General features: G+C 43.6%; 1 protein-coding gene across 1 annotated transcript in view; it reads left to right on the top strand.

Annotated features, from left to right (window-relative positions):
- The window catches only part of plppr1 (phospholipid phosphatase related 1), a gene marked incomplete at its 3' end in the record, with an annotated part of 75,970 nt that extends 54,906 nt beyond the window's left edge, over positions 1–21,064 (top strand). Inside the window, exons 4-9 of the mRNA XM_083793276.1 lie at positions 405–537; positions 6,608–6,858; positions 8,261–8,437; positions 18,864–18,995; positions 19,743–19,776; positions 20,919–21,064. Of these exons, the coding sequence (XP_083649402.1) occupies positions 405–537; positions 6,608–6,858; positions 8,261–8,437; positions 18,864–18,995; positions 19,743–19,776; positions 20,919–21,064 (873 nt within the window). The remainder of the gene's footprint in view (positions 1–404; positions 538–6,607; positions 6,859–8,260; positions 8,438–18,863; positions 18,996–19,742; positions 19,777–20,918) is intronic.
- Positions 21,065–21,909: the final 845 nt, after the last annotated feature.

The raw sequence follows: 21,909 nt of genomic DNA, 5'->3' as shown, positions 1-21,909 counted from the left end.
AGAGACACCTCCCTGACAATAACGCCGAGACAGCTTGTTTATTTTTGGACCACAGCGCTTATAGTAGACGATATTAAGATCACCCCATGTTATTCTCCATAGAGAAATTATTTCCGCGAACCAGGGGAATCGAAGGGATGAGCGAGTTACGTCAGGACTTCGGTGCTCTATACTTTCAATTCGTATTTATGTTTTTTTTCAAGGTTTTTGTACATTAGTAATGTTATATTGTTATATAAATCTTAGTGTTTTGTCGATTTATTGGAGACCTACTTGCAACATCCTGAAAGCCTGCCAGGGGGCTTGGGAATCGCTGACGTTTGTGCCCGTCATGTTTGTTTGAGAGTCTCATGCTCAACTCTATCTCTCTCTCTCTCTCTATCTCTGTGTTTGCTCCCGTGTAGATTTTCATTGGAGAAGTGTCCATGTATGTGATGAAATCGACGAGGGAAGCTCTCCTGGCCCAGGAGAAGACTATACTGACCGGAGACTGCTGTTACCTCAACCCCCTCATCCGGCGCATCGTACGATTCATAGGTAACGGAACAAAACAAACGAGGGGAGTTAACGAGTGGTGACAGACAACCACATGAGGCGATCTTACCTGCAAGCTTTCGTCATACCTGTAGGTAGCAGAGAGAGTAGACGTGGCAGTAACTCATACTGCCTTCACAAAGTGCAGTAAGTGAAGTATGCAAAGTGTCAAACTGCTGAAAATGTCTAGCAAATTACTAAAAAAATAAAGAAATCGTTGCACTGCATTTTGGGTGGGAACCCCTTTTGGTGTTTTAAACATTGTTATAATTTAGCTATTGAAAAATAGCAGACCTACAAGCTCATAGCGCGGCGCGCTATAAGCTTGTAGGTCTGCTATTTTTGAAAAATCATGAAAATATTTATTTCAGAAAACTGGAGGTTTTAGAAGAATTTATAAAAAAATTGACGTCAGGCCTAAATGGCCTAAACGTGTACCGCATTGCTCCCATTCGAGTTCCTGCACGTTCCATTATCGGCACAACGGCATCACCCATACAGTATATCAATAGAGCCATTCCTTCATTCAAGCGATTCGATTAGGTTATGTTCCTAAATGTGATCGATGTGGCATGGCACATGCTAAAAGCGATATAAATCAGTGAGGATGGACGCCGTACACAACAGCCTGTACAGTGAGGATGGACAGCGTACTACACAACAGTCTGTACAGTTTCCTGAACTTGTTGCTTGGTGTTCAACACCATCTACTGGAGGATGATGAAGTGAACAATGATGGGGATGAAAGCACAACAGGCACATACACAGTGAAGTTCTGTTTGTATACTGTAACTCTGTATACCAGCCGGCGGCCCACACTTTGACTTGAGAGCTACTTTACTACTACTACTGACCTATCTACTGACCAAAATAATTATTACCCCTTTGCTGGAAATAGTTACATAAGACACACTTGGAACAGGGAATAGAGAGGAGAAATGGAATTGGTAGGTTTTCTTTTTTAAGATTTTGTTTTTTGTGGCTTTATCGATAGGTTGAAAGTATATTGACAGGAAATGGGGAGAGAGATAGGAGGGAAGGCAAAGGCCGTCGGTATCGGGAGTCGAACCCGCGGCACGCCATCAGGCTGGCTCAGCAGCCTAGTTGCCCAGACGGTTGAGCTAACCGGCCGGGCTGTTGGTAGGTTTTCTTGTATATAACTTTGTAATGCTACTGATGTTTGTGCGCAACACTCTTAAACAATTTATTGCTTTGTGTGATTTGAGCTGACAGGCCCTATTTATGTCAATCAAGTCACCTTAATACAAGTGATGGATTATATATACTAGTCCTTACCCGTTGTGAGATATTTGCCGTGAAGGGTACTGCGCCCGGGTGCGTTTGTAATTGACTAATACATTAATTAATAATCATTAATGTGTCAAATCGAAAAAAGGGCTTCGTTACGCCCTCCACATGCATATGGTCAATGCCTGTGTGAAAAGTGGGAGTGATTGGTGCAGGCAGTAAGGAGTTACGGCACTGTTTCTGACAGACACACACACGGACACACACTCAGACATTGTTAGAATTATAGTATGATGATGATATATATATATATATATATATATATGTTTTTAGGAGCATGTCCTGTAGTCTACCTGCACAGCCTTTGTGATCTAGATCACGATCTACCTTTTGGGCACCCCTGCTGTATACAAATGGACCTGTAATATTACATACATGTTTAATTCTATAATAATAAATTATAATAATAATAATAATAATAACTTAATTTACTTTAATTCTGATTGTAGCACACTCCTTTTGATTCACAATCGGCGACGTCACTTGGCTGTGTTGCTATGCTCTGTGTATACAGTATACTGTTCAAATACTGGCCATATTTTTGATTTGACTGATACACTGTAAGAGTAACTGACTTTTCATGTGGATGGGCACAGTGTTGGATGAGACTCCTTTTTGCTTCACCTTTGTGTAAGATGGTTGAGTCTAATTAGTAATCACTACATGGGTAAAATATTTATAAAACGTATATTACACTAGTATAAATTTACAGTGTATATATACCCATACTCGCTATCGTTAAACTATTGTCTAACTATTGTCTAACTCATTCACATAATACTGGCTCCTGTGGAATTTGTAGTTGCCAGCTTTCTATCTTTTCCCCTCTCTCGCCTTCCTCTCAGCATTCGGCTTAATTTTATAATTTATACTACTATTTACGGTGTGTACGACTGAGTATAACTCAGGCTTATTCATCCCCTTCTCTGTCTCACTTCTCTCCTAGCTATATCTGTGTCTCTGTCTCCATCTCTCTCTGTCTCCATCTCTCTCTCTCTCTGTCTCTCATTGCCCTTCACACACAGTCTCGTACCCAACACCGCTACTACCCTCCAGGCCTGGTGGATGAGCAGACAATGCAGAGTAATTTCATGGCTAGGAAGCCCAGATAATCAGCAGTCATATTTCACAACCCGGAAGAAAGCACACTCACACACACACACACACACACACACACCCCCCCCCCCACTGGTGCCAGTGAGGCCCAAGGGTCTGCCAGTGCAGGGGCAATCACTAATGTTAGCCTTGCCTTGCCTATCATCTCATGTTTCTCAGAGGGCATTGAGACAACAATATTTGAGAAAGAGGTGCTCTTGTATTTCTATTTGTTATTTGGAGTGCATGTTGTCATTATTTGATCATTAGAACCTCCTTTCGGCATCTAAAACTGTAGTCAAGTGAGGCACGGTTTGTAAAACCATGACCGTTGGTATTTGCGCACATAATGGTGTAATTATCGTGGATACATAGCTCGGAGTCTCTTATAGCTGGCCAGTTTTTCTTGATTCATTCCAAACTTTGGCTGTTCATGAAAACCAGGAGACTATCTGTCAATAGCTATCTGCAATTCCTTTTCAGGACATTCAATTGTGTTCTCACATTACATCTAAAGACTTTATACTGCCCATGTCCTAGCAATGCTGGGCAAAAAGCATGTTAACATTTTGCAAGAACATGCTTTAATGTGAATATAACTATGGGAATATAGTATACTAATAAGTTATATTCCCATTAAAGTATTTTCTTAAATTGGAAGACGGTGTGCATTCGTTTTTCCTGTAACTCGAAATGTATAAAGAATTGTACAACATCTTACGTGAAAACTGTATACAGTACCCTGAAACAGAATCTAGACAAAGAATGAGAGCACACCTCACTTAATTGACCACAGTCCATAACGTGATTGATTCTGGTACCTGCATTAAATTAGCACCCTTGATTGCTGTTTGTGATCAATAATTGGACCCTTACAGTGGTGTAAAGTAACTAAGTACATTTACTCGAGCACTATACAATTTTGTACTTTGCTTGAGTATTTCCAATACTTTCACTTCTACTCCACTACATCTCAGAGCCAACATTTTTACTTTTACTACACTACAATTATTTGAAAACTTTAGCTACTTTGGAGATTTCAATTTATGAATCACTTCAACAATATGTACATTTCGGCCATTTGAAAATAGCAGATCTACAAGCTCGGCTATTTAGATTTTGTACACATTTTGAACTTCTGCAATATGATACTTTTAGTGCTTTAAGTACATTTTGATTCAGATACTTTTGTACTTTTACTTGAGTACATTTTGAATATAGGACTTCTACTTGTAACGGAGTACATCTACATTGCAGTATTTATACTTTTATTTAAGTAAAACTTTTTAGTACTTTTTCCACCACTGCCTATATATAATTATACCAGTTGGTTTACACTAAATGGTAATACTATAGTATCCCTGACCTATTTTAAGGCTATACAATTCTACTTATTTTTATGTTTTGCCCCGTGTAGGCTGTTAGTTTATCTATAATTGTTTTTCTATAATGTACAGTATTAGTAGAGATACTTATAGGTACTGTATCGGTATCGGAAAAGTATCGGTATCGGCCCTTATTTGTCATATCGGGTGATATCGGTATCAGTGAATATGCCAGTCAAGTCTAACCACCGATCCGACACAGGGGTAAGGGGTTGACACTATGGCAGGTAAATTAAATGTTGGGGCATGTGCAGTTTGCTTTTGAGTTGCCCAAACTGCAATATGAGTGAGCAGTCTGCTATAAACTAGGCATGTGAATCTCGTCTCATCTCACGATTCGATACGCATCTCGATGCACTGCCAGCGATAAGATACATTAGAGATACATGGAATCCCCTGGCGATACGATGCGATACGATTCTCCCTCTTCCCGATGCGATAACCATTTAGTTCAAATCAATGCGATACGATGCGATTCACCCCTCTACCGATACGATGCGATTTGATGGCGATTCATCACAATAGAAAGGATTTATATTAAAGCTCTATTAATTTCCCAAAACATGTAAAAAAGCATTACATTTAAATTCAAATCAATTTATTGTTTTACTGTAGGTTAGTATTATAGCTCTGCATCTCAAACAATTATAGAATGATGTAAGTAAACAAAGGGTCTGCTCTCTGCTGGTTATTGTGGAATTGTTAGATTACTAATAATCATAGGCTATAGTATAATTATTATATCTCAAAGGTCAATTTGGTAAATAAAAATGGTAAATGGTGCATTTATATAGCGCCTTTATCCAAGGCGCTTTACAGAGATTGTGCATTACATTCACCCATTCATACACCGATGGCAGCGGAAACCATGCAAGGCACCAACTAGCACATCAGGAGCAATTAGGGGTTCAGTGTCTTGCTCAAGGACACTTCGACAGTAACTCTGGGGGAGCCCGGGTTTGAACTGGCAACCTTACGGTTACCATCCAGGCACTCTACCCCTGAGCCACCGCCGCCCCCCATTTGAGGTTTTGAGTATAGAGGGTTCAAGAGATTAAAATGTAATAGCCTATCGTTCATCAATTAATGTTACCAACATATAAATAGAAAATAAACAAATAAACAAAACAAAAATTACAGGTCACACTTGTAGTGCTGTCAAACAAGTCTATGTCTAGTTTAATCTGCAACAGTTTTATAAATAATTGCCTATGTATAGTGGGGGTCCCCACTTGATCTCTCACTCTCAGCTAAGTGGTCCTTGGCTTGACCTGAAAAACATTGAAGACCCTGGCCTGCATGTATTATTAACGTTATAAATACATAGCAGATGTACAAGCTCACAACGCGTCTCAGCCACGCCCCGCTATGAGCTTGTGGATCTGCAATTTTAGGCGTGCGACACCGTCTTGCTGCAGAATATAAATAAGGCTTCTATCCCAGAGAACAGCAGGGAAAGCTGGACAGTGGAAAGTTGTAAACGACTTTAAACGCAAGCAGTACTACTACACCGTGCTGTGGCGTTGTTGTTGTTTTACACGTGTGTGCAGACTGCAGAAGCTTTCTTTAATTACAAATTGATGAGGATCGCGACGCAGATTTGCGTCGGATAATCAGCAAGCACAGCTGTGGAGTGTGGATCAGATTCATTACGAGCAGTCCAGCACGCAGCGCTACAGTGAAAAGTCAACTGATCGACGGACAAAGCTACTCGGACAGCTATTTTATAAAGCTAAAGAGTAAAGGTGGTGCTTCTTGTTTAATGCGTGGGGCTCACTTCTGTTAGTCGCGGGTGCTCTTTATAGTCTGAGTCTGTTTGTTGTCTCAACGTGTCTACTCTGACTGCACCGTCGTACGGTAGCTTCTGTTCACTGACTGTGCGCTGCGAGCTATGGCTGCGAGAGACCTTTTTTTTTTCTTCCTTTTCTGATGGTACGTTCAATGCGCCTCGGAAACACAGGATAGGGTAAAATTTACCATGAAAAAACGGTGCAACCACGGATTTTACCGATGCAAGCACTCCGCGAACGATGCATCGAGATTTCACCTGTCAATTTTACCGATACAGTGAATGGACCGATTCACTCGCATCGCGCACGTCGTAATCGATGAATCGATACGTATCGATTATTTTCCACATGCCTAAACGCAACACGAGAGCACGACACTGGTATCGATATTTGGTATCTGTATCGGCTAACACAGAAATTGTGGTATCGGGATCGGTGTTGTGTACATCATCTTTGTGCTACTTCATTCGTTGCTTGTGTTCTCGTGTGCCCCAGGTGTGTTTGCGTTCGGCCTGTTTGCAACGGACATCTTTGTCAATGCCGGCCAGGTGGTCACCGGAGGTCTCTCGCCGTACTTCCTGACTGTCTGCAAGCCCAACTACACCGGCACCGAGTGCCGCTTCAACCACCAGTTCATCATAAACGGCAACATCTGCACCGGCAACCCTGTTGTGGTAGAGAGCGCCCGGCGGTCATTCCCGTCCAAGGACGCTTCTCTGAGTGTCTACTCCGCAGTTTACCTAACGGTGAGCAGACTGAGCTACACACACACACACACCTACTTACGGTTATTCATCTTGTCCGATGATGGCAATCCTGTCTCTTCTACTGTAGAGATCAATCCACACTGTATGCCACACAAGCATGCACATACAAACACGTATGCATGCACGCAGCCACACACACACAGACACACACAGACACAGACAGACAGACACACACACACACACACGTGCAAACACTAATCTGTGTTTGATCAAGGAGACAGGTTGAATCTGAAGGAACAGCTGGCTTCTTCCAGGTCCATAAAGCAGCTCAGAGGTTATGTTGGATTAAATGAAACTTCCAGAAATGACATTGGATCCCCAATCTGTGGGGGTCACCAGATGGTCGATGGTCTGGTCATGCACCAGAAGAGGTCAATATGAGAATGTTTCGGAGCAGTCGATACAAGTTCTTCACTGCTTTTGGTGTGACTTCTGGGAATGTCTGGCTGTGAGGCAATGCAAGGACATCTATTCGGACAGTGGTTCCCAAACCTTTCCATTGCCAAGGACCCCCAAATAGACATAACTTCTGGCTGTGTGTCCCCTATTATTGATTGCTTATTGAAAACGCAGAAATGTGTATACAGTATTAGTAAAGAAAATGCTGAGTGTGACGAAGCCAGAGGATCGGCGATGGTGAGGTCAGTTGTATTAGGGTAGAGTGAGTCTCCTTTAAATTTCTCTGTCTGAGAAATGTCTACAATTCTGCAAGCTTCTCCATCGTTCCCGTTCAGGGTCTTTTGATTTGTTTCCCCTTCAAAGCGTTACAAACAGTACACACAGCAATACATTTCCATTGGGTTCGATTCTGTGTCTTCTAAAACCCTTCAATTCAATTACATTGTTAAGGATGTCTTTGCAACATCAGTCCATCCAAAATCGTCCATTTGTTGATTAGATTTGTCCTCTGTTTCTATAGACCCTGATACGCAATATCAGTTTTTGTATCAATATAAACAATAATCATAAGCAAACGTTCAAAACTCGCATTATGGGAATACTTTGATGAAAACATTCCATTTGAGTTGGAGCTTTTTCCCCTGCGTCTCATCATGTTGCTCGTTAATGTTAATTGTTAATTCTTAATGTTTTATGAAAAAGTTGATGCGTGTATCAGGGCCTTGTGGGAGGGAAGGTATTGGGTTTGATCTGTCTCAATCCATCCTCCAATGAATGAGAATGAAGGTCTTTACTCTTCTGTTCTGTTCTTTTGTTTTGTGCAGGACACGGTGAGAGTGTTTTCCTTAAAAACCCCATGGGACACATCACAGTGAATCAAACTGAATCACCTGGCGTTTCTTTCCATTTAAAAGTCTCTTAATCTAGTTTAATTTAATCTAGTCTATTCTAATCTAATCAAAAGTCTCTCTACCCATTTCAGATGTACATCACCAGCACCATCAAGACCAAGTCCAGCCGCCTTGCCAAGCCGGTGCTATGTCTGGGCACGCTCTGTTCAGCCTTCCTCGCAGGCCTCAACCGAGTCTCGGAGTACCGCAGCCATTGTACAGACGTGGTGGCCGGATTCATACTGGGGTCAGCTGTTGCTCTGTTTCTGGTAAGCATAGGAGTGGAGAGGATGGAGCGGATTCATACTGGGGTCAGCTGTTGCTCTGTTTCTGGTAAGCATAGGAGTGGAGAGGAGAGGGTGTGGATGTGTACTGGGATCAGCTTTTTCTGTTTCTGGTAAGCATTGGAGTGGAGAGGATGTGGATGTGTACTGGGGTCAGCTGTTGCTCTGTTTCTGGTAAGCATAGGAAAGGAGAGGATGTGGATGTGTGCGATGGAGAGTGGTCGGGGGATGAAAGAAAGATGGAGACGTGGAGTTGGGAAAGAACGACAGAGAAAATAAATAAAGGCAGCACTCTATTCAGGTTATGAAACGTTGGTGTGGCTCAGGCTGGTATATTTTAGAACGTATCCATCCGGCTTCTTTTTTTTCTGCCTGTTCATATTTTGTGTTTTTTCTTATCACCCTACGCCAATGGTTCAAGGAGCTTTATGCATCCAGTTGTGTCGGAGCATTAAATGTGACCAGATTTGACTGAGAGCCTGCCATCACGCAAATTCCACTTTTTTTCCCTTTTCTTTTCCAAAATGAGTTAATAGCACAGACAGACTCTGTGCTATTAACTAGAGCATGTCTGAAATAAGTGTCAGAGCTGAAGTCGACATGTAAATATGAAATAAATGCTTAAACATGTAGCTAGGTGTAATGTTAGACCACAGAAGTGAACCTTTCAAGCCTGTTTTCTCAACTCGCTGTTTTCTGCAAGACATTACTTTTTATCTCCAAAACTGGTGGGTCAAACTGAACAACCAATATGTCAATTTGAAGCTATGATTCCCAGCTTCCACATGACAAAACAAGTCCAATGGCAGTCCCTCAGTCAAATTTGGTCACATTTGTCACAAATACAAAAATTCTCTCCCTCTCACTAACTGCATCATGTGTGCATGCGCTTGTCAGACACCCACAATTCACCAATAAGGACGTGACAGACTAAGTATATTGTAATTCCTCTTTGGGGTAGAAGAATCTATAATTTTCCCCCTCCTGCTCAGTTGCCCCACAATCTCCACGTGTCGTGCAGTGAGTGGTTGGCCATGACAGCATCCAGCTTCCCCGCTGCACCATCACCACCACCACCTCCAACCTGTCCAGAGTAGCCCCAACCGCTGGCACTGAGCCAGCCTTCCTGACCAGCCTGTTCAGATTTATTGTGGCCCCCAGCACTATTGTGACCCCCCTCGTAGGCAATCTGTTGAGTGCCATTACAGTCTCATAGAACATCTGCCTCATCTTGTTACAGCCTGCTCTGGCCTTTGCTGTGTAGAGGGCATCCGAGTTGTCAGACCAGACCAGTACTTTTTCAGGTGGTAAATGGTGCATTTATATAGCAAGGCGCTTTACATAGATTGGGCATTACATTCACCCATTCACACACACATTCATACACCGATTGCGGTGATGCCATCACATCGGGCGCAATTTGGGGTTCAGTGTCTTGCCCAAGGACACTTCGACATGTAGACAAGTTTTCATAGTAAAATGCGACCTACAGTCATAAAATATAAAATATAAAAAAATAAAAAAATAGCCTACCGAGCTCGTATTTAAATCTTGTTTTAGTTAATCTAATTTTTCCTTCATTCAACTTCATCATTAGACATAATAACGGGACACAATTTATGCAAATTAATGGATGTAAATAATTCATTAGACAATTTAAAAAAACGTTTGCCTTTCTTTTGAGTAGCCTGAGGATGAAAGCTATATTAGAAGCACACGACCAGGTGGCCCCGGCCCCTGTGAGAACGACCAGGGGGCCCCTGTGAGAACGACCAGGGGGCCTCGGCCCCTGAGAACGACCAGGGGGCCCCTGTGAGAACGACCAGGTGGCCTCGGCCCCTGAGAACGACCAGGGGGCCCCTGTGAGAACGACCAGGGGGCCTCGGCCCCTGAGAACGACCAGGGGGCCCCTGTGAGAACGACCAGGGGGCCTCGGCCCCTGAGAACGACCAGGGGGCCCCTGTGAGAACGACCAGGTGGCCCCGGCCCCTGTGAGAACGACCAGGGGGCCTCGGCCCCTGAGAACGACCAGGGGGCCCCTGAGAACGACCAGGGGGCCTCGGCCCCTGAGAACGACCAGGGGGCCTCGGCCCCTGAGAACGACCAGGGGGCCCCTGTGAGAACGACCAGGGGGCCCCTGCCCCTGTGAGAACGACCAGGGGGCCTCGGCCCCTGAGAACGACCAGGGGGCCCCTGTGAGAACGACCAGGGGGCCCCTGTGAGAACGACCAGGGGGCCTCGGCCCCTGTGAGAACGACCAGGGGGCCCCGGCCCCTGTGAGAACGACCAGGGGGCCTCGGCCCCTGAGAACGACCAGGGGGCCCCTGTGAGAACGACCAGGGGGCCTCGGCCCCTGTGAGAACGACCAGGGGGCCCCTGTGAGAACGACCAGGGGGCCCCTGTGAGAACGACCAGGGGGCCCCTGTGAGAACGACCAGGGGGCCTCGGCCCCTGTGAGAACGACCAGGGGGCCCCTGTGAGAACGACCAGGGTGCCCCTGTGAGAACGACCAGGGGGCCCCTGTGAGAACGACCAGGGGGCCTCGGCCCCTGAGAACGACCAGGGGGCCCCTGTGAGAACGACCAGGGGGCCCCTGTGAGAACGACCAGGGGGCCTCGGCCCCTGAGAACGACCAGGGGGCCCCTGTGAGAACGACCAGGGGGCCCCTGTGAGAACGACCAGGGGGCCCCTGTGAGAACGACCAGGGGGCCCCTGTGAGAACGACCAGGGGGCCTCGGCCCCTGTGAGAACGACCAGGGGGCCCCGGCCCCTGTGAGAACGACCAGGGGGCCCCTGTGAGAACGACCAGGGGGCCCCTGTGAGAACGACCAGGGGGCCTCGGCCCCTGTGAGAACGACCAGGGGGCCCCGGCCCCTGTGAGAACGACCAGGGGGCCCCGGCCCCTTGTGAGAACGACCAGGTCCCCTGTGAGACCGAGGCAGACAGACACCGAACCAGAAGGCTCAGCGGAGACAGAGAGAAACCATGGAGGTCCACGGAGAGAGACACATGGAGCATTATTAAATCAATAGGAGCTATTCCTCTGTAGAAGTGTGCTCAAGAATATAAATGTCAAGGAATGGAGCCACGCGATGCGTGATAGACCATTTTACGGCACAACCCCCACCTAACGCCCCCACACGCAGTCACACTGCACACAGAGAGAGAGAGAGAATACCCTGTACATTCACCCAGGCCAACAATCCTTTACATCTATGCCCAAGCAGGTTTATAATTTCCTAATCACTTTAAGATTCTAATCACTGCACGCATTTCTTCTTTTTCCATTGCAATATTTTACAAAGTAAAGGCTATTTTGGATGTCAGCAATTAAGTGAGAAAGTTGGATATTATTCTAGTGGGTCCCCGGTGGAGGAACGAGTAAAATGTTGAAGTCTGCATTTGGGAAAGAAGGATTTGAAAAGATAAAGGAGGGAAGGGAAGCCCATTTTTGCTGAGGTTCCAGCAGTAACAGATCAGATTAGTCTGTGTTTCAAGCAGAGAGGCATGTGTAAGGTTGGACAAACATTGCAGGAATAAGATGTGATGGAGAACAGAAAGTGATAAGCCAGAAGAAGCACTGCGCCGACACACTGTAGCTAAGTTTACACTGTAGTCAGCCGTCACCCTGTTTGTCAGTAAAAAAAAAGTTTAGTCGACAAACATTTTTCTTTTTATTTATTGACATATTTATTGACAAATATTGTGAATATATGGACTATTAAATAATACTTCAGGATACAATGACATCTGTTTTGTGGTTAATATATATAGGCCTGTAAGTTGCTGTTGCTGAGTTGTCATGCATGTGTTCAATTTGGTGGTTGCACTGTGGGACACACACACATTCTTGCTTAGGGCCACCAGAATCCTATAGGGCCGGCCGGCCCTGCTGTCTTGATTACTATGGCATTGTCTGCACGTTTGCAATTTCACACAATAATCAAATTCTAATTGCTGAGTGCATTCATGCTTTTCAGAGGATGGACCCTACTGATTTCTGTGGCCCTTCCCCTTGCACACAACATATCTCAACATTGATTGGGCAGATTGGTATGAAACTTGCTCAGCAGACTGATGCTCCCTGGAGGATGATCTCTAAACATTTATTTCAGTGACTTTATTATCTGTCCTGTGGCCCCAACTCCGGGTCCCAATGTCAACTGGGCACACACAACATACACAAGTCTTATTCCAAACTGGTGGGTCCTCTTAGCAGGAAGGATGAAATGTAAGGGGAGAGAGAGAGAATTGAGAAAGAAGGAGCAGGGGGAAATGAAATAAGAATGAGTGTAGATATTAAGGATTGAGACAAATGGATAAGGCTAGAGAGTAAGAGAGAGAGAGAGAGAGAGTTCTCCCTCCATAAATTGAAAAGGATTTATGTAACCATCTCAAAGGCCCCATTCCATCGAGCCACCAGTGGATTCTGTGCAGTGGGGCAGGGTGCGGTGACTGGGTGTAATTGGGGGTAGAAGTGGCTCATCTCTAACGTATTGATTTGAAATAAAATTCAAAATAAATTATTTTTCCTCAACTTGGCAGTTGAGCTGACATCACAGCAGACCGTACAGTTTGCCGTACACCACAGAATCAAGTGTCATGTTTTATAGCAGGGAAACGGCTAAGATTACTACAGAATGTCTCCCCTTTGGTTCAGGACGTGAGATTGTTTTTGTCCGGTGCCGGGAGGGAGCGCTTAGTAGCTAGTAACGTGCGCCCACGCGGGTAGGGCTTTCTCACTCTCTCTAATTATACAACCACAGAACCCAACGTGGGCAGCCACCTCGCTAGGCTAGTGGTCTTGGTATTTTAATTTGAATCCATACCTCACAAGTTCAAATCCTGCTTCTACCACTATTTTTTCCAACAAGCGCAGACTACTTTCTTACAATTTGTCCTACAACTGCAGACTACCCTTTTGGACAATGAAGTTGTTTTTGTGAATTTAGCGTTAGGTTTAGGCATAGTTTTTGTGAGCTTAGGTTAAGGTTAGGTTTAGGCATATAGCCACTTGTGTGTGGTCCAAATGAACACAACACACACTCCCCTACCCCACTGACAACCAATCACAAGCCGAGATCCCAGCACCATCCTAGGAAAAAAGATCTCACGTTCAGGACAGCCTATAGCATATAGACCTGGTTTGGTTCAGTGGACCATGGACAAGTTGCAATTGTTCAGAATTAGATTTCTGAAATATATTTTCAGTGCAATGTTGTAGTGTAGTATAGTTACATGTTGGAACGGTGACCAGGTTGTGTGCAACCATTATAGAAGTGCATTATTGTGTGGAATTGGCAATAATTATGAGCATAGCAACAATAATTGGCAGAAGGGTGTTTACAAAGAAGCTTATGGATATACAAATCCATAAACTGTGGAAGTTTATAGGTTTATTATTATTTTCTCACGACAAAGGCCAGAACATGGTCATATGGAGGTTTTAAGATTTCAAACGGCATGTGAAGTTTTGACCCACACATTTCCTAACATATTTATCCTAACTGAAGGGGCAAAGGTAGCGATGCCACTGTGTGGCAGTAGAGCGAGGATTCTTGCTCCAAAACGGGATCAAAAGAGCTCTCGTACGCTGCCTGAAGGAGGACAAGTTCACGCGACTGACTCATGACTGAGTATCTCAAGCTGATACCGGTATACGTAAAACATTTGATTTAAATTCAGCAGCTGCTGCTCACCGCCATGACATGGAGCATTGTCGCAAATGAAAGGATTCCATTACACATTTTAATTTCATTTATCCACTTGTGCAACACAAAAGCTTAATTTGTATGGTGTTGCTCCGTTTGTCTGTCTCTGTCTGGAGCTAATCTTGCAAGCCGCTAGACTGTTCGGCTACAAGTATGCCAAACAAAGGACCTACATCCTATTTTTAGAATGAAAGAAATCCAATGGGGTTGAAACCCCAAATAAATAGCCGTTTTCTTTTATCATATGCCCAAGAGACTGTAATTATTGCAAACATTCTGGCTAGCAGTTTCAAACCCTTGTGCGACCTCAGTGTGAATAATTTATGCCATGGTTAGGTGCAATCCTAGCTTTTTGGGGGAACAGCTCTCGAGTTGATTGAGGAGGTGGATTTGGTCTTTAATGGACTAAAGTCATCCTGCTTTTTTTTTTACTGGTGGATGTTTGACAGTTGGCAGTATTAGTGCTAATCATGCCTTGCTGTACTTCTCTCTGCCTCGGTGTCGTGCAGTTCCCCAGATGAAGCACAGCTGATAGCCAATCACCCGCTTGGCAGTGCACATAATACTGAATTTCTTCCCTTGGATCTGGAGTCTATGAAGCAGTACAAAGACGGTGTAGAGCACTGTTTCCTAAACAGTGGGTCGGGACCCATTTGTGGGTCGCGGACACATTATTATGGGTCCCTTCATTTTTTTTGAGGGGCGCTAGCCCCTCTTATATTCAGCTACTGTATAGTGTAGATTTTGGTCCTAACACAAACATTAAATGCCATTGACAATGAATGGTGAATTTACGTCATGTGTCTGAGCAAATTGGCAATTTTTGTCCAACACAAACATTCATTTCCCATTGACAATGAATAGAGAATTTATGTCATATGTAGACGAGACGAGAAATTGGCTATTTCGGTCCTAAATTCCCCATAACAATGAAGCAATAGATAAGAGCGCCCCTCACTTCACACGGGTGTGTTATTTTCTTCCTACATTTAGTTTTTAATCATTGTTTCAAAACCTTTAAAAAAAACATTACCCAAAGAAGCTAAATGTTAAAACTAATTATATGAATATTATTTTTTCAGTAATGTCCTGAAGAAATCAAAGAAAAATCTAAGACATTCCATAAAGTATGAAACAAATGTTTAAGAAGTAGTGAAAATAGCCGATCTACAAGCTCACATTCACGCCATGTTGTGAGCTTGTAAATCTGCTATTTTCACTAGTTTGGGTCCCAGGCAAACATCTCTTTTGAGTCACAGTCTAAAAGATTTGGGAACCACTGTACTATTGGGCTACACTTCATGTGACCACCGTGCTCTGACTTAAAACACATTTTTTGCCCAAGACGTCTGTGGACGTCTTTGGTATTACCCCGTGTGCTGTGCCCAAGACGTCTGTGGACGTCTTTGACGTTTTTTGGTTTTTATAATAATAATAATAAATTAATTTATAATATAATTTATAAAGAATTATGATGATTATTATTATTTTTTTACGTTGTACCAAAATTTGTATTATTGCCATTGAGAATGCATTGGGCGTTTAAGTTAAATAACTCAGAAACTATAAAACATTTCAAAGTAAAAAGTTCCAGCATGTGTCTCCACAGTCAGCTGAATTATAAAGTGTTAAGGTGCGTTATCCGTTCAAATCACATCAAATAACGGTAATGGGTCGCACACACCAAGACTGCATTTCAGTAATTTATTCTTGCATTTTGGACAGGAGACAAACGTTTCGGCTATCCAGCCTTCATCAGTGTGAATCACTGATGAAGGCTGGATAGCCGAAACATTTGTCTCCTGTCCAAAATGCAAGAATAAATTACGGTTAATTAAGGTCGCAAGACCTTAACGTTGCTCTCTTTAAAAATAAATGCTCTTGAACCTGGCAAGTGGCGGTGTGCGGGTGTCCCTTCTTTCTCCTATATGCTTCGTCACCATCGCACCTGCTCCAAATTGTAGAGGGCTGTTCACGGAGCATTATAACGATAACTATAATTACATCATTCGCCATTCTCTTCTATAGTCGTGGTGTAGACTATCACCTACTTGAGTTTGAACAATAAATAGACAATAAACAGAAAAGGTATTAAAAAATAAATCACGGCACTGCCTTTTTAACAGACCAACAATACTAGGAAGCATTTAAAAGGGTCCCCCCCAGGCAGGGGATAATCAGCAGGCATGATCAGGTCAGACCTCTGTTTGTCTGTCTCTGTCTGGAGCTAATCTTGCAAACCGCTAGACTGTTCGGCTACAAGTATGCCAAAGAAACCCTCCATCCTATTTTATTTTATTTTTAGAATGGAAGAAACCCGATGGGGTTGAAACCTAGCCAAAATATTCATAGATAACAGAGGTCATTATGGAGTCTGAGACCCACATTGGGGATTTGGAGCCAACTCTTGTGGATCCCAAAACCTGACGATTCAAATATATATCTTAGCCTACATTTATGTTGCTGTTGGGCTATCATTCATGCATTGAAAATATAAATAGCCGTTAGACATAAAGGGGTCTCCCCGGGCAGGGGATAATCGGCAGGCATGATCAGGTCAGACCTCCCTTCACCTCCTTATCGCTAATGAGGTCGCCTTATACAGAACAATGTAGATGAAAGGGAAAAGGTGTGTGTGTGCGCGCACGCTTGCGCGCCACCCCTAGCACCTGTAAGAGACGAGTTAGACAGATTGTTGTCAGGCACAGTATTTCAATATTTGCTATCCATCTATCCGGAAGTCTCTAATCCACCTGCCGTTTGTCAGAGCTCTCTGACGGTTTGGCAGTTCCAGGATAATGATGGTAAATGCAGTGGTGTAAAGTCACAAAGTACATGTATTGTACTCAAGTGCTGTACTTAAGTACAATTTTGAGGTACTTTTACTTCTACTCCACTACATGTCAGAGGCAAATGTTGTACTCACTTCCCTACGCTGTCCTCACTTCCCTGGGTCAAATTGCTGTCCTGTCCAAAGGATAAAAAATGCCATAAAAACATTCATCAAGAATAATAAAAAGAATCAGCACACCCTGTGCTCCCGCGGTGATGAAAAGTACATTCTGACTGGACAGAAACAATAACGCCATTGTCAATTAATAACAAACGTGTTACGGTGGAATTGTAAATAAATAAAAGGAACAGTGCACCAGTTCACCGAGCGAGGCTGCCAGGTACAGTGATGTGTCGTCAAGATGTAGCGCCGCAGAGCTGCCCCATTGACTGTTAATTAGACTGACTTTGGGGGGTTTATGCAATGTTTGATTGAGCTTTCACACCCAGTTGCACTTTATAGAGAGGCAATAAATGATCTGATCCAGAAAATCTAACCATATTTTCCCCCCCAATATAACCCTGGGTAAGGAAGGAGGTGCATATGGGGCCTGCTCTCATACTCACTGGAACTGTATATCTTTGTGACATTGCGGATTGGCAGCTGTACTCATTTCTAAATTATAAGGGAAAATATTAAATAAGCCAGACCCATTTTGTGCAAACAAACTATCAGCTGGGTATTTGTCAGTCAGATGCCGGGTATGTACAGTATATCAGATACACATTTACCTTATTTATTCACAAAGATAAGACATTTTCTTTAATTGAATCAATACATTTGCCGTCTATGAGGAACTGACGCTGAACAAAATGGTATCCAGTTGGGTGAGAACATGAGACGTGCTGCTGGCATGCCTCTCTTGCTCTCTTTGGTACACAGCCAGTTCTGTTTTGATTCCTTTGCGCGTGGTTAACCTCCACTGTCTCCTCAGCCGTGGTTTCCACAAAACCACCCGCAGTATCCTTGTTTATCCCAGGTTATGCTTGACATGGTGAGCTTCTTCAGCAGAAAGGGCGCAGTCATGGTGACTGCTCGGCACACACTTTAGCTCGCATTGATTGGTCAAATGTCATAGCAGCCCTAGTGCTAAAGGTTATCAGACCTTTAACTTGTGCCGATTAGTCAGCTGCCACGGCAGCTGACAAATCAAAGCGTAGAACAATGAAACTCGGTCGCCAGACACTGGAGTTTATCCGAGTGCAACGAACCTAAACGGAGCAGAAAATATAAACCTTCGACAGTTTATAGAATCCCAGTGGGACTACCATTACGATCGCTGGCGCAATTCAAATGGATGAACACACACACGCACACACACACACACACACACACGCACAAACACAGCTTTTGTTGTCTTTGTGAATAAATAAGCCTATGGGTGTGTGATAAATGATTGCCAAGGCATTCGTCGTTGCTCGTGTTTATCCAACCGAGGACAGGTGTATCAGCCTGAGCCAGTGGTTGGACCCCCAAGTGGAAATCGATTGGGTGTGTGGAGGTGAAGGATGCATTGTAGCTGAAGGAGGCATCTCCATTGGCATCTTTCATTGCACATTTCCTGCCCTATTACCCTTTCCATGTTTCATTTTCCATTTTATATTCTAGTCATGTCACGCTGTTCTATCAATTTTCCAACAATGTTTTAATAATGTTTTATTAGGGTTCTGTTCGTGTTACAGGCTGGTATTAGCTGTCCCTTAATGTTGCAGTTTAACATTAACATTCTCTTAGCTATCGCATTTTCTATTCACTATTAACCTTCATGTCCTGTCTAGGCATAATGTATAGCATTATACTTTTCTTTTGTATTTTTTCTATTTATTTGCTGTAAGTGTTTCTTATGCTTTCCTTTCTTCCTTTCCAGGGCTTATGTGTGGTGAACAACTTTAAAGGTGTCCACAGCACAGCGGCTAAACAGAAGACTGAGGAGTACCGCGGTCTGCCCCTGATGACGTTCCCTCGCGTAGAGAGCCCTCTGGAGACCCTCAGTGCACAGGTAACCCCCAAACTGTTGAACCCCGTTATCTAAACCTGAACCCAAATCGCACATACCTGACCCTCCATAGAGAGAGATTGGATCCAATGTCATTCACAGGTCACCCTGAAGGGCCTGTATTACCCAAAGGTAACAACGAAACGTTGAATGACGCTTACGGTAATGAAAGTAGTACATTAATTAATTCATGCCAGGTGTGCGCATCATGCTCGGCTTGGAAAACACTAGTAGGAAGTGTTAAATAAGTCTGAAAAGACTGCATTGTCTATTTATTTTATTTTTGCCTCAATGTTTTCAAAAACATTCTTGAGTGTACCGTTTAGCTATGGCATACTGCAAATGCCATACGTAAAAAATAAAAGTAACACAGATTGACAATGAATGAGCCAGGTGCTCTGATACTTCGATTAGACTGCGACATGTCATTGAATTGAGTCATAAAAATAAAATAATACTTCAAATAAAAACAGACCACTGGACCACTGGAAGTCCAATAATGGTGTAGCTTCACTGCTGTCTAATATTTATTTCTCTGATGCCAAGTTACTAAGTGTGCATTTCGTCAACAAAGCTGCACTAATCATATTAGGAGGATGGCATCGTTTGCGGTGATAGTGTCTCATTTGATTAAATGGAAAATATAAATCTCTATCAATACTCTAAATCAGATTCACTGCATGAATTAGTAACTACAGTCCAACTTGAACTCTTCAGTTCAGTTTTCTTTGCCATTTCCTGGTTTTGTAGACTGCTGTGTTTGTTTATGCACAGACGTGGCTTGGTTTGGTGATGCCGGTGCATGTGATTGGTCCCCTCTTCAGGGAACATACACATGCTGTGCAGACTTGGAGGCAAACAAACCCTGATATCTGAAAGATGCTCTTTTGGAACTATTGCACAAATGATGTCTTATGATTAAAATATGAAATTTCCATCCCTTGGTTCCCATTCTCTCTCTCTCTCTCTCTCTCTCTCTCTCTCTCTCTCTTCCTGCTTTCTTGCTTTCTTTAACTCCTTTCCACACACAGAAATAATTATATATTCAAGAAGACTGCAGGCAAGCAACTATACTGCTACTTCTAACCACCTTTACTTTCCTGTCTCTCTCCATCAGTTACAGTCTCTTTCATATAACTGTATATATTCAAAAAGTCATACAGACGACAGACAACGACACTGTACAGTTACTTCTAGCGTTCTTTACTTTTCAGTCCCTCGTTAGAACAGGGTCCCCACACAGTCACATACATGCAGGTGTACACACACACACACACACACACACACACACACACACACACACACACACACACACACACACACACACACACACACACACACACACACACACACACACACACACACACACACACACCCACAGACATATCACGTTAGAGCAGTGGTTCCCAAACCTTTTCATGTCAAGGACCCCCAAATTGACACTAATTAGCTCACGGACCGCCCCATTTTAAAAGATATGCCAGGGACCCCCATAAGAGACGGCTCTAGCAGAGATTCTCAATCCGTTTAATTTCAAGTACCCCTTGTTTTTTACATGCATTAGTCTACAGACAGTTAATTTAACTCTGAGAGTGTACAAATGGGCCCGTTAGGGTCCATTTGGTTCCATTTGTACACTCCATTTGTACAGTTACAGAACCATAAGGGTCCATTTGGTTCCAAACTATCATATAGCTGGGGACCCCCTAGAACTCCCTCAAGGACCGCTGGGGGTCCCCGGACGACACTTTGGGAACCACTGTGCTCGAGCACCAGAAGGTAAAGTTCCACCTTTTCGTCCTATTTTCATTCCCTTTTTTTCTCCTCCCTATATGCCCCCCCCTTCATTTTTCCCCTCTCTTCCTCATTCTCTACTTTTCCTCCCTCTCCTCCCATTGCTCCGCCCCCCTCTTCCCCCTCATCCAGAATCACTCTGCGTCGATGACGGAGGTCACATGACTAAGGGGGCAGCACCGGGTCACGTTTGCGTCTCCTCAGCACTTCCAGACACAATGACGAGGACGTGTCCCGCGTGGTTCCACATCATCATCAACTCAACAACATCCATCTGACAGACCTTGGGGATACAATGCTACCCTTGTCTAATCATTTCAAAGTAGTCACGGTATGCTTGATTTAACCTGCCAACACTCATGGACTGAAAAGGAAAGAAATAAGTACAGCGGAGGGGACGAAAATGTACCGATGCATGGGTAACTCGAGCACAATTTTACGTTTTAGATAATAAGAAACCATTAGCATTGGATTGAAGATATTTTTCCTCTCGGAGGTGCACCGTCTGTAGTTAGAGGATGGTGTTTTGTAAATTTTGTATGAGCGAGTGCTGTAGCCTCTCCTGATGGTGTTACATCGGCACACTTCCTGTCAGCTGACACACACACTGTTTTACATCACATCCAGTCAGGTGACTTTGCATCACCGCCGCCATCTTACCCCCGACCCAGTCTGAAAAGAATAATAATATTATTAATAATATAGAAACAATTGATGTTGTTGTTCTGTGATGTTTGTCATTTGTACAGAAGAAGAAAAAGGGAAGAAGAAAATAATATTTTTTTTTATTATTATTTCCTGTACATAAACTGACCGTGTCAGGTCGTATTTTGTAAAGACGTTTTTTTTTTGTTAATCTGTAGGATTATTTTACGATCCGTTTGGACCCGTTTGCCTGCTGTAAAACCTGGATATGTTTTGGTATCGGTTTGTAAGTGTTTCAGGGGGGGGATGTCCCCCCCTCCTCCCCTCCTTCCGCCCCTCCAGAGGAAACCACAGGGAGAGTCTGTGACGTCAACAGAGGTGGACTTTGGGGTATTGTGACTGCACTGTGCCATTTTCATGTTCACGTTCATGTGGAAATGTGATGATAAATGTGAAAACCCACTTGCTGAGTGTGTAA

Source organism: Protomyctophum parallelum (assembly GCF_964188405.1).
Source record: "Protomyctophum parallelum genome assembly, chromosome: 21".
NCBI lineage: Eukaryota > Metazoa > Chordata > Actinopteri > Myctophiformes > Myctophidae > Protomyctophum > Protomyctophum parallelum.
Note: the sequence above shows the minus strand (reverse complement) of the source record. Positions and strands in the feature narration are given on the sequence as shown.